The sequence below is a fragment of the Mustela putorius genome, unplaced genomic scaffold (assembly GCF_011764305.1).
Source record: "Mustela putorius furo isolate JIRA1106 unplaced genomic scaffold, ASM1176430v1.1 tig00000785_pilon_pilon_pilon, whole genome shotgun sequence".
In the NCBI taxonomy this organism is placed as follows: Eukaryota; Metazoa; Chordata; class Mammalia; order Carnivora; family Mustelidae; genus Mustela; species Mustela putorius.
The window spans coordinates 3,707,793-3,734,465 of NW_025421480.1; the positions used below are offsets into that span (position 1 = coordinate 3,707,793).

Genomic DNA, 26,673 nt, shown 5'->3' on the forward strand with positions numbered 1-26,673 from the left:
GGCCTCTCTAGAAGAGGCTTAGGATCCTCCGGGAAGGAGCCCCGGGTGGCCTGGCGCTAGGCTTCCCGCGGGGGCCTCACGCGTGCTGAAGGGTGGGCTGCTGCTGGCACTGGGGAGGCCGCCATGGCCGCTCCTAGGACCGCTTAATGACTCCGTTGCCAGCTACTGAACCCCGTAATTCCTTATGTCGCTGCCTTTTGGTGGAGCCGGAGGAGTCCAAGGGAGTGGGAGAGACGTTCTGATGAATAGTTCAGGCCTAGGAGAACACACGCACACGCACACGCACACACACGCGCACACGCACGTCCCGGGGCTCCCTTAAGCGCATCCTCAGGCAGTTTCGGTGTGAGGGTTGTGGAGGGTGGGACGATAATATAATCTCTTTTGCTCTTCATCTCCCTCCACAGTGTATGAAGCAGGGAAAGCAGCAAAGGCCGGGTACCCTCCCTCTGTCTCCGGTGTCCCCGGCCCTTACTCCATCCCCTCTGTCCCCCTGGGAGGAACCCCCCCAACCGGCATGCTGATGGACAAGCCGCACCCGCCCCCCCTGGCACCAAGTGACTCCACGGGAGGCAGCCACAGTGGTAAATGTAGTTCCAGACCACCCTGCCCCATGCTCCTCTCTGGCTTCTGCTCTGGTTCCTTACTGATGGGAACCGTCAGCTCGGTGATGCTTCTTTGGAAAATGATGGTCTCCATTCCAGAAATGGGATCCCTCCAGCAGTACCAGGTATCATCTGGAGTGCATGTCAGGCTTTCCAAGGACCGCAGGATGTCGCTGCCCTGCTCCCTTCCCCAGCTCCCCGATAACTGAAGTGATGAGGAAAAGAGGCAAGGTAGCCCTTGAATGCTAACCATCCAGTTCATAAATAGTTATCTCATCCCTACCTAGTGTTCAGGACTGTCAAAGGCACGGTGAGGGACACTAAGAAGTATAGGACATGGTTTGTGTAGGAAGCAGAATGGCCCAGCCAGGGAGAGAGAATGGATTTTTATTAGGACGATGAGATGCTGCAAAGAGTGTGGTGCTGGGTGTTCAAAGGAGATGGAGCTGGAGCGGTTACAGAGGGTTCAGGGAAGAGCTGGGCCTAGAGGAACACAAAGAAATAGGAGAGAGAGGGAGGCTCTGAGCACCCCCCAGGAAGGACACGTGGTAGGAGCTTGGAGCTGGAAGAAAGAAGGGGGGGTGTTGGACACTAGAAGGAAGTGGAGGGCTTTGATGGAGCCTCACCCAGATTAAGGAAGATCCTGAAACCCATCCAGGAGAGCCCGAGGTTCGGTGCCATAAGTGAGCGGGAGCCACTGGCAGGTTCCTGAGTCCTTGGAAAGGCGACACGCCGATGAGGCGCGTGGCAGTGGAAGAGAGTGGGATCAGAGATACCGAGCTGAGATGAAAATGAAGCCATTCAGGGAACGTGAGAGCAGTCGGGCCACGACAGAGGCCACGGGAATTGAAATGAGTAGGTCAATCTGAGAGATACTTCAAAATAAGACTTTGGGAATGAAGGAAAGGGAGGCTTCAGATGAGCCCAGGCTGTCCAGGGACGCGCATCATAGAGAGAATTAGGTAATGCGTAAGGAGAGCGTATTTGGGTGGAGATGCACCATGGTGTGTTAGGGCATGATGAATTCATGGTTATTGGCAAAGGCAGAGGGGTAGAGGGGCGGGGGGTGGGGGGCAGTCAAACAGAGCTTCCATGGAGACGCTTGAACAGGATTACAGAGTAGGAAGGTTAGACGTGTGTGAAGTATCTTTAGGAGATGCCTGTTGAATTCCTAGGTGTGGATGAGCTAGTGGGGTTGGTAAAACAGGCATGTCCCCCCAGAGCTATCTGGCCTTCTTCCGGTGGGAGCAGGGAAGAGTGTCTTACCCACTGGATGAACTGTCCGTGCTTGACCCTGGAAGGAGTGGATGTCATCAGTGAGCAATTGGTATTTGTGATTTTTTCTCTCCCTGGAACAGTTGGTAGAATTCTGACATCGGAGCCTGAGGATGAGTCACAGACTGAAAAGTAAAAGCTCATGATCAAGGACACACCGGGAATTAGAGAGACACAGACAATACGGTTGTTTCCCCAACGGCGGAGGGGCCAGGGGACATGAATGGGACTTGCCTCATGATCAAGGACACACCGGGAATTAGAGAGACACAGACAATACGGTTGTTTCCCCAATGGCGGAGGGGCCAGGGGACAAATACTTCCTCTCTCCTGATTTCAACCTTTTTCTAGCTCTTGCTTGTTACAGTTCGATCATTTTGGCCCCATCCTGCCTCACTAACCAACTGCAACTAGAAGTGGCTTGGGGGTGCCTGGGTGACTCAGTCGGTTGAGGATCCAACTCTTGATTTCAGCTCAGGTCATGATCTTAGGCTGGTGACATCGAGCCCCATGCCGGGCTCCACACTCAGCAGGGTTGTGGGTCCCTGCTGGGGTCCCTCCACTTCTGCCCTTTCTGCCTGCATGCTCTCTCTCTCTCTCTCTCTCTCAAAAATAAATAAATCTTTAAAAAAGAAGAAAGAGGTGGCTTGAAAAATAGGAACTTTTCTTATTTCGCATAGCAAGAAATCCCAAAGAAAGATGGCTCTGGGGTTGGTTGATGGATTAGTTCACGTGGCAACACTGAAGGACCTAGTTCTCTCCATCTTTTGTTCTGTGCTTCTGAGCTGGCTCCCCTTGTGATCCTATGAAGACTTCCATAGTTCCAGGCACTAAATGCATTCAGAGATGGAAAAACATATCCGTTTTCTTTGTGCTGCTTCTTTCAAGAGTGAGGATACCTCTTCCAGAAGCCCCTCCCCTTCCAACAGACATCTCCTAGCAATTTTATTGGCAAGAATTGTGTCTCGAGCCCATTTCTATACCTGGTTGGTTTGAACTAATCAAGACTCGTCTCTTAGGCTGGAACACTATTCATCTTGGAAATGAACAAAATCAGGGTTCCGTTAGCGGGGAAAAAGGGAATCTGCACAGCCGATGTCGGCCACAGCCGGTCTGGCCCAGGGTGTCGTAATCTGGTTCGAGTCAGGAAGGAATTCTTCATGATCCCCCAATGGACACATTCCTGTCCTCATGGTCCCATGGCCAGACTTACTGATGGCATTTGGCTATGTGTCCTTTAAGAAAAAGGTGGCTTAAGCCCATGTTTCATGTAGCTTATTTTTGAAAGAATGTTAGAGATGTTAGGAAATGCTGACTGAAAAGATGTAAATTTAGCCTATTTTATATTTATATGCTACTTTAATTTTAGGGATTTTAGGGTAATCATGTAGCAACAGTGATTTTTTTTCAGATTACATTTGTACACAACACCCCTTTGGACCCTCTCAGTAGTTGAAGAGGCAAGGTTACCAAATGCGAGCGACAAGAGTCCCCTTGATTCCTTTTCCCGACCTTCATTTGTGATCTCTGTTCCAACAGAAGAAGACCGTCTCCTGTCCTTCTCTGGATACAGCCTCTTCCTCTTTGTCAAGGTTCTGTCTTTACGGAGCAGCCACACTCCCTCCGGTCGGAAGACTGGCTCTCATCACCCGCCGTTCCTTCTCCCTGTCTCCATCCTAGCAGCGTTCAAACCAGGCTTAAAGCTCTCCCATTAACATATAACAATCTGCAAAACCCCCGCAGTCCTCTGATGTTACTTCCCTGTTCCTTTTCTGCTCTTCATAGCCCAACTCCTTCAGCGCTTTGAGTAGTTCCTGTCTCCATTTCCTCTGCTTTTCCCCAACTTCTCAGCGAACTTCCATCTGGCTGTCACTTTCCCTACTCCGGACACCAGTGCTTGTGACGACTGCCCTACTGCTAAATGTAACGGATGCTTCTCAATTCTTACGTCCCTTGACTTCTCAAAAGCATTTACCTCCTATATCACTTAGTCATTTTCCCTACCTGTTTTGCTCTTTGCTGGCTCTCCTTCCACGGCCCACACCCCAGATGCTGGTGTTCCTGTTTTGGCCCAAGGTCCTCTCCCTGGGAAATCTTACCTACTCCAATGGCTCTGTCATCTTCTCCGTGCTTATGACTCCCAGTCGCCATCTCCAGCCTCTCCTCGGCTCCCCAGTCCCATATATCAAATTGCTTTCTGGACATCTCACGGGCATTTCGAACTTAAACTCTAGGAAATGGAATTAATCTGCTGTTTTTAGACTTCAAATGAACTCCGACCTTTCTTATCGTAGTGGGTGGCACTACTGTCCACCGAGCAGCCCGAACGAGAAGCGGGGACCTCATCCTTACCTCTTCCTCACTTCCCTCATCTGATTTGTCACCGAGTTCTTCAGACTGTACTCAAAATAGCCTTGAATCCGTTTACTTTACTCCGTCTCTGTCATACTGTCCTGGTCCTTTCTAGCATCTCCCTCCTTGATTAATTTAATGCTCTCCCGCCTCAGCTTCCCACAGCTTCTCTTGCCTGGCTCTAAGTCATTTTCCCATCTACCTGGCCCCCACTCATCCTTCTTACAAAAGAATTGAGTAGGCAAGTAGGGTTTTGAAATGTCATTTTCAAAACTAATAAGGATGTGGGTCTATATATATGCCACTGTATGTATACAGAGAATATGCAAATTTTGAGCATCACTTCTCCCACAACTGAGCTGCTCTCCCCCTGGGGGTGGAATCTGGCAGCTGTTCCATCATCCATAAACAGCCTGACTTAGCTCATTAAGATAGGACAGGAAAAACAAGGCTATATCCATAGGTATCTGCCTTAGAGACTTTTTTTTTTTTTTGCAAGTTTTATAAGTTAGATTTGGCTGTGAAGGAGAAATTAGCTGAAAAATAGTTAATTTCAATTAACTGGGTCAAAAATATCTGCTCAACTACTTAAACAATACACATTTTTGAAGTTATAGTTCGGCATCAAAAGAATAGCCCAGTATTCCCTCTCCACTAAAACCAAAGGTGCCAAGGCTAGTAACTTAGAGGGGCCACACCAACCAGAGGACTTGGACTGGACAGAACTTGAGAAAGACAAATCATTCATCCGCCTGAAACTGGAACATCCCTGGGGGGGAGGGTCAGTTTCCAAAAAAGTGCTGGACTTCGGCCAGTAGTCAGGACACATCTTATTAAAATATCACCATACATCAGAGTTCTCTGGTTTTCAGACAAATTACGAATCGAAAACCAAAACCAAATCCAAAACCAACACCTTTTACTGGGAGAATTGCCTAGCTTTTAGGCTACTGAAGCCAAATGATGTTATCTCTAAAGTCTAAATATCCATACTCTGCCTCTGTCCTTCTTGGCCAATGAGAGGGATTTCGATACCTGAAGGCATGCGCTGGAGGGACCGAGAAGTCAAGGCTGAAAATGCCTCTTCTGCTGGAGTCCCTGGATAATGCCGGAGTTTGAGAGGTGAACCTACCACCTTCATTCAAGGCTGTCCGTAGTTATAACTTTTCAGGGACATGATAACCTGCACATACATAACCCAAGCTGTCTCATAATGAGGATTATAATTTGTTATAATGACAGAGAAAACAATCTATGCTTTGGTCCGAGTTGCAGTTAACTGAGAGGTGTCCAGCGGTCTCTGAGCGGCCGCGGTCTCCGACGACCACGGGACAGCCGGTACACTGTTCCGTGCAGCAGCCACCCCCTTCCACTCCATCTCAGTGTGACTGAATGGTTTATCTTAGTAGCTTCATGTCTAAAAAACACACTGATAAAGTCATAGCTCAGGTAGAGCAGGCCTGTTCCCTGATGCCTATCAAATGCTAGTTTTCTCCTTTAAAAAATAACCATCAACAATAACAACCAAATCTGCCTATGCCTTGCTGCTCCCTCAAGCTTCCATTCAAGTCCTCTCCTTCCTGGTCAAATCCCTTCAGTAAAGCAACCACGTGGCTGCTTCACTCTCACCTTGTACTCCCTCGTACTCGTAGTTTCTATTCCTGATTTCCATCTGTCCGTCCATCCGTCCGTCCATCCATCCGTCCATCCATCCGCACACACACGTTTTGAGTGTCTACAGTGTGCCAGGCTCTGTGCTAAGTGCTGGGGATGCAGAGATAAGCAGAGAGAACTGGTCCTCACCCTCAGGAAGCTGACAGGCTGGAGAGGGAAACTCTACTAAAAATACTATTTCCAAAGGAATCATGAACTTCACCATCGTCTCCAGACTGGCTCAGTTCAGCTCCAACAGACATTAACGCCTACTCAGCAGTGTCCTGGGCTTTACACTCATCTAGAATAAGAATTCTTCTCCTTCAAGAATCTTTGGGAAGATTGGACCTTTATACACAGAATTTGGGACAAACTAGAATATATTGAGAGTCATAATGAAAGTTCCAAGTAAATGATTTAGAAGAGAGAAATGAGATGGAAAGAGAGAGGGAGGAAAGATAGAACTTTCTAGCTGTGAGAACCAGAGAAAGCTTTTTGGATGTGGTGCTATTTGAGCTGCCGCTAATAATTACAAAGAAAGTACTCTAGTGATTTGGTCTTTGTTGTCTTTTTTTTTTTTTTTAATTTTTTCCTATATTTGTCTTCTTTAAGATGAGAAGGGTTGAGAAGTATTAGCTGCATTTGATAGATGTGAAAACTGGGTCCTGGATAGGTCATCATTTATGTGAGGTCCCTCAATGAACCAGAGATGTACCCACGAATGCAGGGCTCCCCACCTTCCGAGCCCTGTGTTTCATCCGTCAGACATCACTGCCTCAGAACAGACATAGCACTTCCGTGGGATAATTGCCTTTTAATTGAACTGTCTGTACAACTCTGTAAACGCCTCTGCAGAGATGGAAGGCTGTGCAGCTTGATAAATAAAATCATACCTACTAATAATTGCTTTGGCCTAAGGATTACGGCTCCAACCTCCAGGAGAAGGTACTCCTGAAAAGCGTGTGCAGAGATTCACTGATTTTTTTTTTTTTTTTTAAAGAAATCTCACAAGTGGAGGTGACTAGGAAGGGCCCAGAATGTTCTCACAGAGAACATCGGTGCACCTGCAAATGGGCGTGGGGGCGTTCTCTCGGTCTTCAAAGCCAGGGCTGTGAGGAGAGCGCTGAGCAGTACAGTATTTTAATCCTCCGTGTGCGTCGTTTGTGCACACATGGGACTTTGTCCACAGCCAGGGTCACGTGACCAGAGAGCAGCATGTGGAGGCTCTTCTGGAGGCACACGTGGCCATATGGTTTCTTTACGGTATTTGCCCTACTGTGGGAGCCGAGCGCGTTGGGAGTTGGGTTACTTGCTTCCATCCTGTTGTGTAGTCCTGACTGGCCAGAACACAGGACCGATAAGCCTGTGCCCCTGGTCACACCACCCATGACACACCTACGAGCATTTCCTACTCTGGGCCTTCTTGTCTTCCTCTTGGGTTGCTCCCTCCTGCCTCTGCTTCTGGGCTCCCGAGTTTCAGTCAGGTTACGTAGGTCTAGCCCCTGTGCTGCCCATTATTCTGGAGCAGGGCAGGAAACTCTCTGAGCCAAAGTTTTCTCGACCATAAACTGAGGCTATCAGCAAATTTGTTAGGGGTTGTGAGGAGCAAATATCCATGCAGAGCATTAGGGCAGTACCTAGCACACTGAGAGGCTCGATGCATGCTGTCTCTTACCACTGGCATGTTGGGTCCTTCTCTCTCGTTTTCTCATATTTGTGAAGATTTGACTTGCCTGTGTCTGATCACCCTTGGGGCTGGTATTGGACTCGACTGATACTAAGTGATGTGGGGCTTAAACCGTCTTTGTTCCTGACAGTATGAGTGATGGGAGCGTAGGAGATGGTATTCTCTCTCGTTATGGAGCACCCCCAAAATAACCCCTGCTTCTGACCACACAGCAGCAGGTGGAACTAATCGTGTATGGAATACTATGGTATTTCTTCTCCCAAATGGAAAACTTCAGAGAAATAAAGTGGAACCAGAGTTAGCAATCCATGTATTTTTGCCCCTCATTTTCGTTTTGCACAAACGCTTCTTGTAGCCTATCATCCTGGCTCATATGCGCCACCTGTGAGGGGATTTTTGCACCATCTCCCATGAAACCAGAGGCGTTCAGGCCACCCTCGTCAAGGTCCCCGATGTTCGGGTATCTGTTTTATTTACTTGTTCTCCCACCAAGCGGAGCTGGGACCCGCAGATGCTATAGCATGATCTATGTCCTCCGTCCAGAAAATCTGTCTCCCCCCCGGCCCCAAGCTTTAAGTGGAGCTAAGGAGGTCAGAAAGTAGGAAGCAGAAGTTAACAAATGACCCCAAATCTACTGTGAGCGAACTTGGTGGTGCACTGCTGTTCTTCCATTCCAGGGCCACCATCTGATAAAAGGGATCTCAGTCACGGTTCCATAAGTATAAATATAGATGATTATTTCTGGCGATTTCAAAAAGAGTTGTCATAAGCAGGAACGGCGGGCTTTACTTGGTAAAGTAAAGAGAGGCCGCCTCCGGCTTTTCTCAGCTCCCCTTCCTGTCCTTTTCTCCACAGTTCGCAAAGGTTACCGGATTCAGGCTGACAAAGAGAGAGACTCCATGAAGGTCCTGTACTACGTCGAGAAGGAGCTGGCTCAGTTTGATCCAGCCAGAAGGATGAGAGGCAGATGTGAGCATCTGTTAGTGCCACGTGATCTGGGCTTCACGGCTAAAGGGGGTTTGGGGATTCCCAAACGTGGGCAGCCCTGAGCTCTGGTGGCTTAGGACTAGCAGGGGGGCCGGCGATGTCCTGAAGAGAGTAGCTCTGAGGGCACAGAAGGGAGAAATAGGGCTCCTGGTGGGAAGGGCAGAGCGGTCGTTCCCACCTTGCTTCGTGCTGTTTCTCTCCGTGGGGCAGTCAGCTGTGCTGGGCCCAGGCAGTGCTGGGGTTGCAGATGTTTTCTTCAAAGGGTCATTCCCTTCTATTCAAAATAATGACTAAAGATGTGAGTTTTTCCCCCAACATGAAAACCTCTACCATTGAGCAACGGTCCAGCTGCCGACTTGCTCCACGGAGGACTCTAAGCAGCGGAAGGAAAAGTCTACCAGCAGAAAAGGAGGCCTGTGTTCCTCTGAGATGCCCGACGGCAGAGACTGAGGGCTAGGAAAGAGGCTGCCCCTCTTATCAAAAGAACTTTCCAGTTCCTGAGCTTGTAGGTGGCAGGACCCCAACCTTCACTCACAGGCCCTCGGACACTCCGCAGCGGACACGGCTGAGTGCTGGCGCGGACTCCAGCTTACCTCGGTGACGAGACCCAGCTCCGGGCAGGTCTGACATGGACGGGCCGATTACTGGAGGGTGCTGGCTGGCATGGTGGTGAGGTCACTACCTCTCTCTCTCTCTCTCTCTTTGAACCCTCCTTGCCTTGGAAGCGAGGAGAGGCTTGATGGAACTGTTGGGGAAACAGTCCCAGACTAGAGGCACTGTATTCAGATTAAGGACAACATATTCCTCCCAGTTTGCAAAGCTAAATTCATCCTGTCTGAGCTGCGTTCCTTGCCGCGTCCTCCCACCGGCCTGCCTATAAAAAGACCATCTCCAGATTGGAATGTCAGGAATGCAGATGTCACTGCACTTGACAAGTTAGTTGTAATGTGTTGTCATGGAGCCCTGGGAGGGGACAGAGACAGCGATCCAGGAGAAGGAGCCTGGGGAGGAAATCTGTGAATCTCTCAGCTCAGGGTAAGAGTTAAAACCTGAGGCTGAAACTAAAGAATGAATCCTGATTTAGGTGATGTCACCAGTCTACCTGGATTGAAATGGTCTCCAGGGACTGGCTGGTCAGAAGGTAATGACATCTGAACACCCAAGGGGACCTTAGTGGTGGCCGAGGTCAGTCTGCACAGTGTACAGATGAGGAAACAGAAACCCAGAGGGCTGAAGTGACTGGCCAGACCGGGATTAGAACCCAGCTCTTCTGATTCCCAGTCCTGTGCTCTTTACACAGGACGTTTTTGAGCCGACTCTTGGCTCTGTGGCTGTAGTGGCTGTTTCTGTTCAGAGATCACAGCCTTCTACCTCCTAGGACTTTCTAGTATGTTGGAACAGAAGAGACTGAGGTGGTTGACTCCCACCTCCTTCATTTTACACAGTAGGAAAGGAAGCAGAGAGGGAAAAGACCCAGTGTTGGCACCTCGGTACCTGCGCCACAACTGGAACCAAGATCTGGAACCTGCAGGTTGACGGTCCCATAATTGCATAGAGGTGAAGTGGGAATACAGTTCACTTGACTTTGCCAGGCTCTCTTTCTGAAGAGCAGAGTAAACCCTGGGACAGATCATGGACAGGGGACAGTCTTGAAGATCTCATTGTAAAACGGATCTCATGGCTTCGGGTTGTGACGAGATTCTGTAAGAACGGGGAATGTCAGGTTCGGGAATTTGCTGGCCAGTAAGACCCTCACTTTCCTTGCCCTGGTAAGTAGGGGGTTGCACTTGGGCTATTTTTAGTCCAGAATCCCAGTGTGGTGATCTTGCAGACGACACCTCCCAGGGCCAATAGGTTCCATCTCCTGTTCTTGGGAAGTTTGTCCTGGAACAGAGTCAGGCCGGTTCCCTTACATGTTGTCTGGCTGCTTTCACACTGCAGTGGCCAAGTCCAATAATTGTAACAGTGTGGCTTGCAAAGACTGAAATATTTAATATCTAGCCCTGTACAGAGAAAGTTTGCCTCTCCTGTTCTAGAGTTACATTATTAGGTGTTTGTGAAGCAGGGATATTGATGTTTACATTCAATGCGGCAGAAACGTTAGAACGGCATACAGCCTAGACAGTCCGTCGCTATGAATGGTGAAACTGAGACGGCCCTCAGGATGTGGAGAAATGGAAAAGATCCATTATTCCCTGAAGTTTAAGGAAAGTTCGGAGGCAACAATAGGATGTTTCAACAGTTTCACTTGAGGCATTTTAAAGTTCTCTTCTGTACTGCTCCCAGGAGATTAGAATTCGCTGGGATCATGAGAAAAGGAAGGTTCTAGATTTTATTAATCAGTAGCATCTGAGCTCTTTTCCTTTCAAATGGGGAGTCACTAGTCCATTCTCCCCCGGAGGAGGAAAAAGTTTAAAAATTGTAATTCAAAACCAAATGATTACATGACCAAAATGAATGGCATTCTCAGTAAGCCCCCACCCGGATAAAACAGGACCAGGAGGTTGTGTTTATGCAGCAGGGGGAGGGAGGGGAGGCCCTTCCTTTCCTCTGTGGGTGGGAGTGCTCCTCCGAGAACTCTTGGGGCTAGGGAAGAGAAGTAGAGGGGAACCTGAGACACAGATTTGCGCTGCCCACGTCCTATCTTGGCTTACCTTCTACTCAACAGCCAAACCTTATACTTTATAAATGTTGATTCTGATAATATTTTGACGTTCTGACCAAAGGATTTTAGAAAACAAACGGATCCAATTGCATGACAAATAGATTCACTAGATGCGTTTTTAAGTAAAATGATATTCAATCCGTTTCAAAATTCTATAAACAAGTGGTTGTGGTTTTTTTGTTTTTTTTAATTGGTCCTCCCCCCTTTCTTTCTAGACTGTGATTCTTGACTTGTTCACAAGTGCTTTTGCAAAATGCTACTTAGGCCACTTTGTAGGAAATGAGAAAACGGTGACCACAACCCCCTTCTTTGTAGGAGGAGTACAAGTGGAGGCCAGGAGGCTGCGAGTGCAGCCGCCCCGCTTCTCTTCCCTTCCCTCGACTCGGCTGTCCTAGCCACCCAAGGCCATACACACCTGGAATATTCGTTAGGGAGGCAAAGAAGTCTTTGTGGGCCCTGGAAATGGACTTGGTACCAATTGGGAAGGATAATCCACGTTCCTGGATGAGCGTCCAGAAAGGGGATGATTGGACACTAGGTGTGCAGTCCCCTCGCCCCTGTGGACTGTGCCCTGGGGCGAAGGGCATAGCTGAAGGAGGCAGGAATGGGGTCCCTCGAAAGCACGGGGCCGCACTGGTTTTGAAGGCCCATCCTGGGACGCAGCCACCAGTGAGGAAGATTTTGTGACCTGTGGGTTCTCTCTCGTGTTGCCCCTTTTGGCTCAAGATACCTGGGATCATCGTAGCTTTCACAGAATTCTACAAGAAGAAAAACACTGGAACAAGGATGAAGACGCCTTAGGAGGAAACCAGCTGCAAAGAGCCCAAGTTCTGGGAAACGTGCCTTAGGTGGAGCAGTAACAATTATTTTCCTATTTTAAGAACAGAGCATGTAGGAAGCCTCCCTCTCTATAAGCCAGTGGGCTTCTGGACGGAGCCTGTTCCTGCTGAGCTAAGAACACAGACACTGTTAGTTCAGGTCTACAACTAAACCAGAACAGGACTGAAGCCTTTGGGAGGCAGTTTCCCCAGAGCCGTTAACAGAGCTCCCTTCCTAATACGTAGAAAGCTCTGTCATGCCTGGTTTTGTCCCTGCAGATAACAACACCATCTCCGAGCTCAGCTCCCTGCATGAGGACGACAGCAGTTTCCGCCAGGCCTACCACCAGATGAGAAGCAAGCAGTTCCCTGTGTCCGGGGACTTGGAGAGCAATCCTGACTACTGGTCCGGGGCCGTGGGAGGCGGCAGCGGGGCCAGCCGGGGGCCCTCGGCCATGGAGTATAACAGGGAGGATCGGGAGAGCTTCAGGTACAGGTCAAGGTGGCCGCACCAGGCTGCAGCTGTGGGGGCGGGGGGGGGGGGTGGGGAGGGGGCTGGAGCTGGCAGGCAGATGTGGCTCTGAGACAGCTGTTTTCCAAGAGCATCTCTGTCTCCCGTTCTAGGTTGTCCTGCCACAGCTCTCCTTGGGCTGTTGAACATCCCCTTCTCATGTTTATTAAGTAAAGGGACACCTGTGGCACCATGTGCAATCATAGCCAAGTCCCTTTGAAATGGGGACTCTGTGCTCCTTAATGAACCTTAATAAACATTTCCTTGCCTTTCTCATAATATTTTACCCTACATCCTCTAAAAATTCCCATCCATCATCTCCCTCATTTTTAAGAGATTTATTTATTTGAGAGAGAGAGAGTGTGTGCGTAAGTCGGGGGAAGAGGCAGGAGAGGCTCTTCAAGCAGACTCCCAGCCATCAGCTCGATTTCACAATCCATGAGGTCCTGACCTGAGCCAAAACCGAGAGGCAGGTGCTTTACCCACTGAGCCACCCAGGTGCCCCTGCAGCATTTTGGATCATCGTTACGTGAAAGGCAAAATACCAAACGTTACACTGATTGATTCTCCTGACTCTAAAAGGTGGGGACTGTTGGGGAAACCGACGTTTCCCTAGAGTCACCTGGCCAGTGGTGTGGGAGGCCAAGATGTGCACCCTGGTTCGTATGGCTGCTGCCCACTGAACAGCACGGTCACCACTCACCTGTCCTTTATCTCGAAGGACAGTAGACACTGCCTTTCTCTTAGACTTACCAACGGCGGGTAACTCGCAGGGATACGCTGGCCCCGGGGCCCTGAGGGAGCAGGAGGCTTCTCTGTGCATCACCGAGTACCGCAGGGTTTCCCTGGATCGCCGGCCACGCCAGGCCCCCGGCTTCGAGGCTGGGAGAAGGGAGGCCAGTGCTGGTCAGCCAGAAGCCACACTCACCACCAGCAGGCCCCGCTGTGCGCCTCGGCGCCGTCTGACTCACAAAGGAGTGTGACCCACACGACTCCGTCTTGGTCCTTAGCACGAGCTCCAGAGAGAGCCCCGGTCGCCCCGCTTCCCGGCGGTGCCCCCGCCCCGCCCGACCGCGCAGCCAGCCCGGGGCACCCCCTCCGCCCGGCCCGGCCCCGCGCGCCCGCCTCGGCGCTCACCGACCTCCCCTCCCCACCTCTGCCCGCAGCCAGCAGCGCTCCAAGTCCGAGATGCTGTCGCGGAAGAACTTCGCCGCCGGCGTCCCCGCCGTGTCCATGGACGAGCTGGCCGCCTTCGCCGACTCGTACGCCGCGCGCTCCCGCCGGGCCGACGGCGACAGCCACGAGGCGCGGGGCGGCGGCCGCTTCGAGCGCTCGGAGGCGCGCGCGCTGGGCGGCTTCTACCCCGACGGCTCGCCCGACGAGTACTACGGGCCGCGCGGCCGCAGCCGGGAGCCCCTGGGCGACGCGGGCCGCGCCTGGGCGCCCAGCCCCCCGCGCCGGCGGCCGGACGACGCGCCGCTGCCGCGCCTGGTGAGCCGCACGCCGGGCACCGCGCCCAAGTACGAGCACGGGCCGCGCGCGGGGGCGCTGGAGCGCCAGGCGCGGCCCGAGGGCGCCAGCCGCGGCGGCAGCCTGGAGACGCCGTCCCGGCTGAGCGCGCAGCTCGGCCGCCGCAGCGCCTCCTACTACGCCTGGTCGCCGCCCTCCACCTACAAGGCGGCCGCGCCGCAGGACGACGACGACGACGACGACGACGACGACGACTCCGCCGACGACCCGCTGCCGCCCTACAGCGAGCGCGAGCTGAGCCGCGGCCCGTCCTACCGCGGCCGCGACCTGCCCTACCACAGCAACTCGGAGAAGAAGCGCAAGAAGGAGCCCGCCAAGAAGACGGTGCGGCCCCGCCGGGCGCCTCCCGCGCAGGGGGGGTCGGGCGGGGGCGGCGGGGGCCGGGGGGGGGGGCGCGGCGGGGAGGGGGCCTGCCCCTGCCCCGCCTGGCCCCAGCCGCAGGCAGTGAGCGGAGGCCCTGGCCCGGGGCGAGAAGCAGGAGGAGCAGGTGCTTCGTGGAGAGTCTCGGGTCCCCAAGCGCCGCCCTGAGCAGCAGGTAGCCTCGGGCCTGCAGGGCCTCGAGACTGCGCGGACCTCTGGTCTCTGCGCGCAGAACGTTCTAGGCGCGCCTCTTGCGCCTCCCGCCCCAGCTCCCACCCTCGCGGGAGGGTTTAGAACTTGCAGAAATTGCCAGAGCGCTCACGGCCCAGAGGAGGTCAGGGGCGACCGAGTGTCCGAAGGGCAGCTCACTCTCCTCCCGGACGCGGGGCGGAAGGTAAACTGTGACCTGTGCCGCGCGCATGGCCGCTGCCCAGTTAACTGTCTCTCTTGCAAGTGGCCTTACCGAGCTTTGCGGTCTCAGTAAATGCCAAGAGCAGCCCAGTCCGGCCCTCGGCCCCCAGATGTGAGCTCCGCAGCTCAGAGAAACGCTGGGGGACAGTCGCAGATGTCCGCTCTGGCTGCCAAAGTGCCTCTCCCCCGGTGCCCTGGCGGCCGCTCTGCCAGCCCCAGGGCTTGTGCTCCCTCCGCGCTTCCCCTGCCTCCTCCACCGTTCTGTTTTTCATACTTCAAGGGGGTCGTTTTCTGAAGCACGTAGTTTGGGGAGAGAATACAATGGAAAAAAGATACTGACCCCTCTAAAACAGATCTCTTTTGTTCTCTAAAGAGAACAATGACATGCCCCGAGAAGTACCCGTGAGCAGGAGTGAACTTCCGGGTCCTGCCGGGTTCGTGTGCTCCATCCACACTCGCAGGTGGAGCCATGAACCTTGTGGCTCGCCCTACAGGGCTGGGAAGTTGTTCTGTGGCCATGGAACGAAGTTCCGTCAGATGTATGTTGGCTTCAGCACCAACTGAGGCTTCTGAACGGTAGCCACAAGCCTAACGAGATGCCTGGAGTCAGGCTGTGCAGGGTTCTGGACAGGGTGTGGACTCTGCCCGGGGAACCATCTGTTAGGTTGTATTGGGTTTCTTTAACCGTTGTGTGGTTTAACGTTGTGCCCTTTCTGCTCTTTTCCAGAGTGACTTTCCAACCAGAATGTCCCTTGTGGTCTGATGTTTGTTTTGAAGACACTTCTCTGGCTGACTAGAAATCAGAAGCAGCCCACCGGGACAAGACACAAACCTAAGAGCCAGCAGGCCCGGGACCTTCTCTGGCCACCGCCTCTGAAGATTTGCTGATCTTTGCTTTGCCAAGGGGGGGGGGCAGCCTTTAAGGAAGGCTGATTCCAAACCTCAGCATACATCCAGCTAGTATGCGAAACTCAAGATGACTATGTGTGAGAACATTCCCACACATGGGGTGTCTTCCCCACTGAGTTCATCCTGCCTGATGTTCTTCCGTAGCTGAACCAGGATTCCTTTTCCAATTCTGAAAGGGAGTTAGCTCTGGACTGCTGATCTCTAGAAACTGCCTCGTCCTCCAGTATGTTCTTCTATGCCTCCTGTGCTGTGCTTAGAGACAGAAAAACATTACTACTATTAGAAGAAGGTCTTGTACTGACAACAGAAGATAGCTTTAGGCAAAATATACCTTTTATCCCCATCTCCTGCCGGTCATGAGGCAATGACTATTGTTACACTGAAATCAGAGGGCCCTTGGTGAGCTCAGTGACAGTGACCTGCAGGACAATCACAGAAATGACTTCAATTTGCTGTTTTGAATGACAGCTCTTGAGTGGCTAGATCAAGACAAAAGAGAGCATCCCTTTTTGAAAAGCGGTGTAAGTGCTATTTCTTTTTCCATTCTGAGAACTTAAACTGCTTTTTCTCTTTCCGCTGTGCACAGTGACCTCCGAGTCTTGGACGTTAAGGGCTCTCCTCGCCCTCCCTTCCCCTGGACTTTCCACACGTTGGTGCCACCCACAGAGCCCCACTTCCCTCTGCACTCTGATTAAATTGTCATCAGGTGCCTTTCGAAAAATGCTTAAAATACACACATGAAAGAGAGGAGGAAGGAAAAAAAAAAAAAAGAAGGAGAAAGCAGTTATGCAAAATAGAGACAAAAGAATTTAAGAGGAAAAGAATCTGTGATCTCACTCTATTTTGAACGTGGGCCATTTTCCCCACAAATTCAGACCCCGGTCGTCTCTGGTTTTGTACTTCGTTCGCCAGGAGCTGTTCGTGCTTCCCGGCTCTGTCGTTCCAGGACCCCAGGGATGGCTGGAACGTGCGTCCCTTCGCCTCGCCAGGCTGCTGCTCCGGATGCGCTGGGAAAGGAGGGATCTTGTTCTCAGGAAGGAGCGCTTCCTTGTCCCACCCTGGCCTAAATGATAGATTCTACCTAAATCCCAAAGCTAGATATTTCTGGATTTTGCAGTTTTGAGAGATTGCAAGAAATGGCCACACTTTCTTCCCTTCTCAGCAAGAGGTGCAGTCCGTTTCTCCACCCGTCCCTTCTGGGATGGGCCAAGAGATTTGCTTTGGCCAGTGGCCCCAAACAAATGGAACACAAGCAGAGTCCTGAAAAAGTCCTGTGCATGGGGCCTATTTTCTCTTGCAGTCGCCACGAGGTGAGCAAGCCTGGGCTGTCCCGCTGCATGATGAGAAGAACAGGCCCAGGACCCCGTCCGCCCCGTCTGACAGCCTGTCGAGTCGCCGCTGATTGCAGACAGCTGTGTGAGCCGCCAAGCCCCATGGGGCAACGGCCTAGCTGAGCCCAGCCCAAATTCTTTCCGACTCAAGGCACGAGAAGTGCGTGCACCTTTTCAATGTTCGTTTCTCTTCAAGGACAAGCTGTTTCTTCTTGTCTCGTGTTCGTCCCTTAAGCCTCGACTCCGTCTCGCCTTAGGTGTCTCACAGTCTCCACTTTCTTTGGCAAACATCTGCCAAAGCTTTTCACCCTGCACCATTATGGAGGCAGCCATGGTTGGGTCAAAAATCACTGGGAGACAATGATGCTCGGCCTCCCAGTGGTGGTCAGCTTTCTGTCTTCGAGTCCACGGGCAACCTCTGAAGGTTTTTTCTTCAACATCTTCTTGGTCTTGTCCACAGCCGCCTGACCGGAGCTGGGCCCTAGTCTCAGAGCACCATTCCACTGGGATCTTTACTTCGCGGCCTGTCCAAAACAGTCCTACATGTGCAAGGAAATAAAGAAGTGGCTGGTGAAGGTCGGGAGCACGAGTCGCTATCCTTGCCTGGAGGAGACCTGGCCTACCAAAGGACTTTGCGGTGGCTTTGGCCTGAGAGGAACCAGGGACAGCTCAGCCCAGTGCTGGCACTTCCAAGGGCAGGAAGACACATGCCATAACCTGGTGCTGAGTGTTAGACTTGCTGGTGTCCCCGGCCTCTGAGAGCCGAGGTCCCGTCTATATGGGCCCCACATCAGATGGGAAAGATGACTAAACATCATCATTTCTTAGTCACCAGCTTTGGATTCCAACTTGCTCAGGCAATCCTGGAGAATACTGGGTAGCTGCAGAGCTATTATCTCTTCAACTGAGCACTGTGTCAGGCTTCTCTCCACCAAAGAGCCCCATAGCACCAGCTGCAGAGACCAGACATATTGCTTTTGTTCGCCGAGGGCATGTAGGATTTTGGAGATGGTTCGGGGAGTCACAGGGAAAGAATTACTAAAATTGGAAACCTGCAGTTGCAAAGAGAACAAAACTATAGACCGTACAATCAGAAAACACGAAGACAACAGGCTCCTGAAATAACCTGGGGAGATGGGACCAGGCTGTCCCCTGTCGGGCTGCATAAATCCCTGAAACTTCCAGAGAGAGAGAGAACACTGTTGTTTCTGGGTATGTGGATAGAGCCAAGAACTGGCTGGACAAGTAAAGGCAAAGCTGGCCATCCTCGGCACCCTAGCTTTTCCCAGTGGGTCCTTTATTTTCTTCCCTGAATAGTGTTTCCCACAGAGGAAGGGCTTATAAATATTAGCTTCCTTCCTAGCTTTTACTGGGGGTACAGAATGTCTTGCGTCAGGCACAATCTCCGTCCATTGGGACCCTGCAGTTGAAGAGCGGAAATAAGACATGCCCAAGAAAGAAGTAGATTTTATGCACATAATGTGAAATATTGCCATGGATGACAACAAACCCAGAGAATTAAAGTTTTTAAATTTAAATGGGTATATTTTGATATTTAAATGTTGTGTGTGTTTGTCTATCCATTGTGTTTAAAGATAAGCTCAATGTTCTGAAAAGCCAGTCAAAAAAAGATCTGACTGGAAGAGATGAATTAGGATGGGGAGCGGTGCGCGGCACAGGACCCGGAGGGATGATGCCGGAGCTGCTGTGCGCCTGTGAGTCACAGCTGAGTCAGGGATGTGTTGGATAAGGGGGTGTGGACGCAGGTGGCAAGAGGTGTCCCCTAGAACAGCTTCTTCTAGGCCATGCATAGGTTCACCAGGAAGCTGGGGACGTGTTCCCCGGACCTGCGGGTACGTGTCAGCTGATCCTCCCGGGCACGCTCCCGGGGAACTCGGCATCTGCTTTTCCGGGGGCTCCGTTCTGCAGCCGTGAGTGCTGCTGGCCACCCTCCCCAACGCAGAGAAAGTCTGGCAGAGATAACGGGCCTCTCGTCTCCCTTCACGTCATCCTCACTGCGCACGTGGGGGCCCTGCCCCTCTAGCCCGAGGCATTCTAAGCCGCAAACACCTAGCCCTGTCTGTAAGTATTTCTAAATCCTCTGAAAGACAGCACACAGGTAACCTGACTAGGTTACCTGATGGCCTTCAGAGGCTGACGTAGATATTGTTGTGATCCATCCCTTCTCTTTAAGACGGAGAAATAAACCAGCATTGCCATTAGTGAAGTTGCAAATCTCATTAGGCCTTTGGATTCCAAGCCTATAAATCTCTTCTGCTGGACCTGTGTCTCCCCAAGTTTCCTGACCATACAAATTCCGCGATTGCTGTTAAAAATAATACTGCCGGGCCCCACCCACCCTGGAGATTGATTAGGTGGGTCTGGAGTGAGTATGGGTTCTTTTAACAAATATTTCAGAAGAGCCCTGTGATCAGATGCATTTGGGGAATGCAGCGCTAGATGGGTCCTACCTGTGGTGGGCCCCGAGCAGCTGCTCCTCAGGCTTCCTGGGGCTCGGGGGACGTCTGCAGAGGTCCTCTCACTCCCCCGGGGCTGGCAGTGGTGCAGCGCCCAGCAGTCTGGCTGCCACGGTGGTGACTGACTCACCAGGGTCCAGAGGTGGGAGAACTCTGTGAGGCAGAGAGAAAGGAAGGCTGGAAATACCCCCCAGGAGCCAGTTCTAGATGTTTCTAATCCTAGAATAATGATCTGTTGTGACAATCTCAGATCTGACAACAGGAATTACAGGTAATTTTCTCATTCCCTTGATGTCATTCTGAGCAAAACTTAGATCATGAGTAGAAAGAAAAGAGACCACTGGGGAAATGGCAAATCATTTTCTGAAGTGTTCAAAAATATTTTGGAGTTGATCAGCCTGGCTGGTCGACTCCCACTTCCACCTTAACGACCCAAGCGGGGTGGGCAGGAATAAGAAAATCTACATCATATATACCCTCCTTCCAACATCAGATTTAGATGCTGCCAAAATCTCGCTAGAGTTTCAAATTTGATTTATAGGATGTGGAGATTCAAATTCACCAAAATAGGGCCCCAGGTACTTCAAGTCCTGGAGGAAAAAAGTGCCTGGTTTTTTCCCTGCTAGGGTCCTACCTCTTCGTCACCTGGAGGCTGGTCCATGGAGCTTACAGGAGAGGCGTTTACCATCAGAGTGGAACAGACATAATGTTGAGCTGCTTAAAGCAGCATCCTGAGTTCTGGCCCTGCCTGAGGGCGATCTGTGTTGTTTTCATGGTGCATTACTGTTTACAGAGCACTTCCACAGGCATCATATCCTTTGGTCCGAACACCCTCCCGCGACCGCGGCACGGGGGATGCTGTGGCCTCATCGAGAAAAGCTGAGCGATTTGCCGATAGTCCAAAGGTCTTTAAGGTTGTACAGCCAGGCCCTCTGCCTGTCTAGGGTTCTTCCCCCACAACTGCTGCCACACCCATGGGACTGGTTGATCCGTCCCTGGTGCAGAGAGCCCTGGACCCTGCGCTCAGTCACACGCCCGCCGGCGCCTCGAGGCCGTGAACTTGGGCAGCCTTGCAACACTCCTCCAACGGAGCTCTGCGTGGGAGCCAGCCCCGCTCAAGGACGGTTTCTGTTTCACTAGCTGTGCTGGCGAGGGGAAAAGGCTTGGACTACAAGCTGCTTCAGGTCCCTTTCTGAGGAGGCATTTCTGAGCCAAACTACAAACTCATCTAGACTCGGGATGCCGGGGTTTGGGGTATCCTGCTTAGAAGTGAACCATCTGGCACCTTCACTGCATTTAGGGATTAGACACACTCCAATGAGAACTTTCCCTTTGGGAACACACAAGAGGGGAACAGAAGGAGCCACAAGACAAAGGGGTCAGAAATCTGTGTCACGAGAGTCACCTGCCCAGTTACTTGTGCCTTGTCTGTGGCATCAAAACTAAAATGTTGTATCACTCTTGCCCATGATTTTTTTCAGTGTCAAACAGATAAAGTGAATTTGCTTGTCATGTTGTAATCTAAATAAAGTATTTCACCTACATTGTTATCAAGAACTCATAATTAACACGGCGATGTTTAATCATGATCTGATATTAAATGACTTCAGCAGGGAAAAAAAAATCACACAGGACTGCCTCTGGTTGTTTTACGTACTGTGACAGAGAGTTAAATGCCGTGGGATTGCAGGGGACCCTAAGTAGTTTTCACAGACTTTCGTAAGCCGCGGCCTGGCTGGGTGTCTGTTGCCGCCTCACTACTCTCCACACAGTAACCTTCGGGAGAACATGAGGAGTAGGAAGGACGGTGGACAATGTGATGGGACCCAGCTCATTTCAAGAAGGGCACAAGTATTTGCTTGCTAGAAACAGCACTTGGGGAAAGGAGGGGAGAAAGCTGTGGGGGGTATTTTTAAGTTCCGAGAGATCTGGAAAGTTCTACAGCATCAAAATTCAGAGAAGGCCACTTAAAACCTTTGTTAGCAAAAGAAGAGATAAGTACTTCAGGGATGTATTACTCCTTTCTCACTAGCCAGGCCCTATCAAGGGAATCTTGTATTTTAGAGTCCCACTTGAATACAAAGCCTGTCCACTTGGCTTGAAGCATCTGGACTCATTTCTCTTAGCAGTGAACTTAAACATGTTTACGTGTAGATTTAACCTAAAGATAGACTCCAAAACAGTATAACTCTGATTACTTCCTTTTGACTTGCTGCTATTTCGTCCCTTGTCTTAATTTTATCTTGCTTTTTCAGCTTTATAAAATACTGTGCTTAGAAAAATAAAATATCTGGGACGCCTGGGTGGCTCAGTTGGTTAAGCAGCTGCCTTCGGCTCAGGTCATGATCCCAGCGTCCTGGGATCGAGTCCCACATCGGGCTCCTTGCTCCGCAGGGAGCCTGCTTCTCCCTCTGACTCTTCCTTCCACTCTGTCTGCCTGTGCTCGCTCTCGCTCACTCTCTCTCTGACAAATAAATAAATAAAATCTTTAAAAAAAAAAAAAAAAAAAAAAAGAAAAATAAAATATCAATTTATAAAGTGTTTAGAATCACCTGTTTTTTCTACACATCTCTTCTTTTTGCATTTCAGGTCATCTTTTGAAATCTTTTCCCCTCTTCCTGAAGGAAGTTTTCTCTAGTGTGGTTTTTTGGTAGGATACTCTATCCATTTTTATTTATCCAAAACAGTCTTTACATCATTCTTGTTTTTCAAAGATAATTTCACTGAGTAGACAATTTTATTTATTTTTTATGATTTTATTTATTTATTTCACAGAGATCACAACTAGACAGAGAGGCAGGCAGAGAGAGAGGAAGGAAAGCAGGCTCCCTGCTGAGCAGAGAGCCCGATGCGGGGCTCGATCCCAGGACCCTGAGATCATGACCTGAGCCGAAGGCAGAGGCTTTAAACCACTGAGCCACCCAGGTGCCCCTAGTCGACCATTTTAAACCAATTTTCCCTTGGCACACTGAAGATATTAGTGTATTCTCTTCTAGCTTTTATTGTTGCTTGTAAGACTGTTATCAGTCTAATTATCCTTCTTTTGTAAGTAATCTGTCTTGTCTCTCTGGCTGTTTTTAAGATTTTCTTTTTGTCTCTAGTGTTCCTTGGTTCAATTAACATGGTGTGGATTTCTTTTTTACTTATTCAGATTGGAACTTGTTGTGCCTCCCGAACCTATGGATTGGATTTTCCATTAACAATGGAAAACTCTTAGTTATTAACATGTCAAATATGTCTCCTCTCTAAGCTTTCTTTTGAGAATTCCAATTAAATGTATGTTAGGCCTTCCCATTCCATCCTCCAGCCTGCTTCAGCTATCTTTTGTATTTTTCATCTCTTTGTCTTTTTGTACTATATTCTGGGTAATTTAATCAGGTTTATCTTCCAGTTCACTATTTTTCTCTTCAATTGGCTCTAATCTCCTTTGAGTTTTAATTTTAATTAATAATTTTTTCATTTCTAAAAGCTCAGTTTAGTTCTTTTTCAGATTTGCATGGTCATTGTTGATACTGTGCTGCTCCTTATTCTTACAGATCATTCCCTCTTATTTTCTTGACTACCTTAAGTGTACTAATTTTATACTTTATACCCAGGAACTCTGCATGAAGTCTTCGGAGGTTTTGGAAGTTTGTTACTTTTGCTAACTCTCACTCGTGGTTTCTTATTTCCTTTTATGTTTTGTAGTTGCATTTTTTTATGGACTCATGTTTGGTAGAATGCCACACTGCATTGATGCCAGTCAAGAAAGACCTTTGTTGGGCGCCTGGGTGGCTCAGTGGTTAAGCCGCTGCCTTCGGCTCAGGTCATGATCTCAGGGTCCTGGGATCGAGTCCCGCATCGGGCTCTCTGCTCAGCAGGGAGCCTGCTTCCTCCTCTCTCTCTCTCTCTGCCTGCCTCTCTGCCTACTTGTGATTTCTCTCTGTCAAATAAATAAATAAAATCTTAAAAAAAAAAAAAAAAAAGAAAGACCTTTGTTGCTCCTTACCTGTCCTCCTTCTCTCCATAATGACTCCACAAATACACAGTAACTCTGGAAGGCCCAAGACAAATGAGTAATTGAGTGAAGAGGGAATGGAAGTGCTAAGTGGGATAAATCTAAGAGGTACATGCATTTCTCTCTGATGCAAACTTCCGGACTAGAATGAGCCTAAGATAAAAGAGAACAAGAAGATTTAACTTTACATATTATTCATATTTTTTTTAAAGATTTTATTTATTTATTTGACAGAGAGAGATCATAAGTAGGTGGAGAGGCAGGCAGAGAGAGAGAGGAAGAAGCAGGCTCCCCGCTGAGCAGAGAGCCCTTTGCAGGGCTCAATCCCAGGACCCTGGGATCACAACCTGAGCCGAAGACAGAGGCTTTAACCCACTGAGCCACCCAGGCACCCCTATTGTTCATATTTTGATCATTATAAAAGAATCCCTATTTTAATTCTAGAAATAAGACTATTTGAAGGTGAAAGTGAACAGAAGTCCATATATTTAGTCGAATGACCAAATTAATTATGGATCCTGATTTTATTCAAAAAGCAGAGAAGTATGAAACCCATAGGATGGATTAGAATTAGGCACTTGTGGGGGGAAATATGTTATCTTATGTTTGCACCCTATCGATTCTCATTTGTCTAATGTAGAAGTCATATTTTTACATACAAAATCAATTCATGAAATAAAGAACTAGGCTTAACTAGGTTTCGGAAAGCTTCTGAGAAATCTTGACAGATACATCCTAATAATACTTATCACACCATTTAAGAGAAAGATTTTCTGCTGAATTTGGTTTTAAGCATTTCCTGAAAGCTTGTCAGGTGGTCTGAGATGACTCACAAAACGTGGCAGGAGGTAAAGCCACAGCTAGCAGGCCCGCACCTGACGAGGGCAGTGTGTTGGCCTGACACGCCATCTCGTGGCCCACGTCCAAGGGGATACCTCTGGTACCAAATTTCCAGGACTCAAGGTATTGGATAGAGGTGCTCCTCACATTGTTCAGGAGGTGTCTTCTTAAAAAGCCGTGTATGAATTCACTTTTGGCAAATCAAATTGAAGTGCATTAGGAGATCTTTATTTAGAAGTGCTGAGTGTTTCTGTATGTTTTTCAAGTGTAGACCTTGTCCTATTACATTTTCAGGGCAGACTTCTGTGCATACCATGTGGGGAAAATCTCGGGCTTCTTCTTTGAGACCAAGTGAGAATGAGGCACGTGCCTTCTTTGATTCAAAGCTATTTTAAAGTGTGCTTCTGACCACCATTGAGCTACAAGTCTCTTCTGAAGTCAGGTCAGACTCTGATACTACAGACATACAGTGAAGTCATTTTCTCATTATTGAGCAAATATTATGTCACTGAAATGTGCAACCAAACAGTCCATTCCCTGGCTTTTGGTGGTAAAAAGATTAATCAATCACTCTCTCTCGCTTTCCCCCTCCTCTCTTCCCTCCTCACCTTCTCTTTAAAACAAAGCAAAATAAAACAAGACAAAACAAAAACACAAACAAAAAAAAATAAAAATCAGAGAAAACTCTATAGTCTCTTGTATTACAACAATTTTTAAATACAACTCTTGCTCTCAGGAGGTGTATTCTTTTATTTTGTTTACATATCTTGCCCAACAGCTCAGCAACAGTGCATTCTTCCTGGCTCACTTTGTTTTTTTCTGGAGATGATCAGTCTCTAGCAGAACAAAGCCAGAAAGATAGATATGCTGACTTCTGTTTACCACCGCTCTTATAAAAGATCTTTTTTTAACTCCGTGGAATTCATTTATAATAGATGGACTAGCATCCCCCCTCCCCCATAGCCTCTGATGTTGCTGCTATGGTCCCGGAAACTGGCTTTTCTCACTCCTCATGACAGAGAGACATGAAGTCCCAGCTGAAGTTTTTCCTTTGGCATGGATATTAGTCAAAAAGCTTTTGGTTGCAAATGACAGACAGAAAGCCAACTCAGACAAGCTGGGAAAAAAAAAAAAAAAAGAGGGAATGAAGGTAGTTTATTGTAAAGATCCTGGGGTAGCTCATAAGATGGAAGAAGAGCTCTAGGAACTGAGGGAAAATATGGGGCTAATGTAGTCAGAGTCTCTCTATGTCCATCACTCACATCTACTTATTTTGACATATATATTTTTCTCCCGATGAGGACAGACTGTCTCGACAAGGCAGGAATAAAGACACTAGCAGTCCCGGAGTCACAATCTTCCCGCTTATGTGACAAGATAGGGGAAAGGCCTTACTCATGAGAGCAATGAGGAAAGGCTGTGACGGACCCATGGGGAGTCCTGTGCCCATCTTTGACCGAATCATTGCGGCCAGGAAGATGGCAAGTCCACTTATGACCAGGAAGGTGAGATCCTTTGAAGGACTAGAGAGTGGGAGAACATTTCTCCAAAGGAGAGAGGGGGATACTAATAGGAGTGGGATATGCAATGTTTGTGCAGGCAAAACACGGTAACAACAACAGGTATCCACTAATAAATCAAAAAAGATTCTTTTCTTTCATGTAAATTAAATAAAACCCAGTGCCCATCGCATCAAGTGCCCCTCTTAATGCCCATCCCCCAATCACCCTACTCCCCCCCAACCCCCCTCCAGCAACCCTCAGTTTGTTCCCTAAGAATTTCTTATGGTTTACCTCCCTCTCATTTTTCGTCTTATTTTACTTTTCCTTTCCTTCCTTTATGGTCATCTGTTTGGTTTCTTAAATTCCACAGATGAGTGAAATCATGTATTTGTCTTTTTCTGATTGGCTTATTTTGCTTAGCATAATGCCCTCTAGTTCTGTCCACGTCATGGCAAATGGCATGATTTTATTCTTTTGGATGGCTGAGTAATATTCTATTTTATATATATCTGTGTGTACACACACACACACACACACACATCTCGCATCTTCTTTCTCAACCATCTTCTGATGGCTGTATGGACATCTGGGCTCCTTCCATGGTTTGGCTACTGTGGACATTGCTGCTACAAACATTGGGGGTACAGGTACCCCTTAGAATCTCTGTTTGTATCTTTGAAATAAATACCCAGTAGTGCGGTTGCTGGGTCCTGGGGTAGCTCTATTTTCAACTTTTTGAGGAACCTCCATGCTGTTCTCCGGT

General features: G+C 49.3%; 2 protein-coding genes across 5 annotated transcripts in view; one reads left to right on the top strand and one right to left on the bottom strand.

The window, feature by feature from the left end:
• The window catches only part of ILDR2 (immunoglobulin like domain containing receptor 2), a 58,157-nt gene extending 37,044 nt beyond the window's left edge, over positions 1-21,113 (top strand). For both annotated transcript variants that reach the window (XM_045084640.1, XM_045084639.1), the window contains 5 exons: positions 408-584; positions 8,428-8,541; positions 12,322-12,538; positions 13,720-14,407; positions 15,582-21,113. In XM_045084640.1, the coding sequence (XP_044940575.1) occupies positions 408-584; positions 8,428-8,541; positions 12,322-12,538; positions 13,720-14,407; positions 15,582-15,617 (1,232 nt within the window). In that variant the 3' untranslated portion in view covers positions 15,618-21,113. The remainder of the gene's footprint in view (positions 1-407; positions 585-8,427; positions 8,542-12,321; positions 12,539-13,719; positions 14,408-15,581) is intronic.
• On the bottom strand, positions 584-23,766 carry LOC123393244. Of its 3 annotated transcripts, XM_045084642.1 has the most exons (5): positions 23,560-23,766; positions 19,566-19,724; positions 13,307-13,435; positions 1,872-2,005; positions 584-1,088 (listed from the first exon to the last, which is right to left on the bottom strand). In XM_045084642.1, the coding sequence occupies exons 1-5, from the start codon at positions 23,684-23,686 to the stop codon at positions 996-998; spliced, it is 642 nt and encodes a 213-aa protein (XP_044940577.1). In that variant the 5' UTR covers positions 23,687-23,766; the 3' UTR covers positions 584-995. The 3 variants fall into 3 exon arrangements, 2 of the variants coding, with proteins under 2 accessions (XP_044940577.1, XP_044940576.1); XM_045084641.1 differs by having other exon boundaries at positions 584-2,005; XR_006607981.1 differs by lacking the exon at positions 23,560-23,766 and having other exon boundaries at positions 584-4,110; positions 19,566-19,644.
• Positions 23,767-26,673: the final 2,907 nt, after the last annotated feature.

Bases quoted from the DNA above. Each gene is read 5' to 3' on its own strand.
- LOC123393244 (XM_045084641.1), bottom strand. From the start codon at position 23,686: ATGCATGTACCTCTTAGATTTATCCCACTTAGCACTTCCATTCCCTCT. The intron at 13,436-19,565 runs GTAGGACCCATC...CCCTTCTCCCAG, and splicing joins CTGCTCGGGGCCCACCACAG to CCTCGAAGCCGGGGGCCTGG. The intron at 2,006-13,306 runs GTAAGTCTAAGA...TTTACTTTTCAG, and splicing joins CTGCGAGTTACCCGCCGTTG to TCTGTGACTCATCCTCAGGC.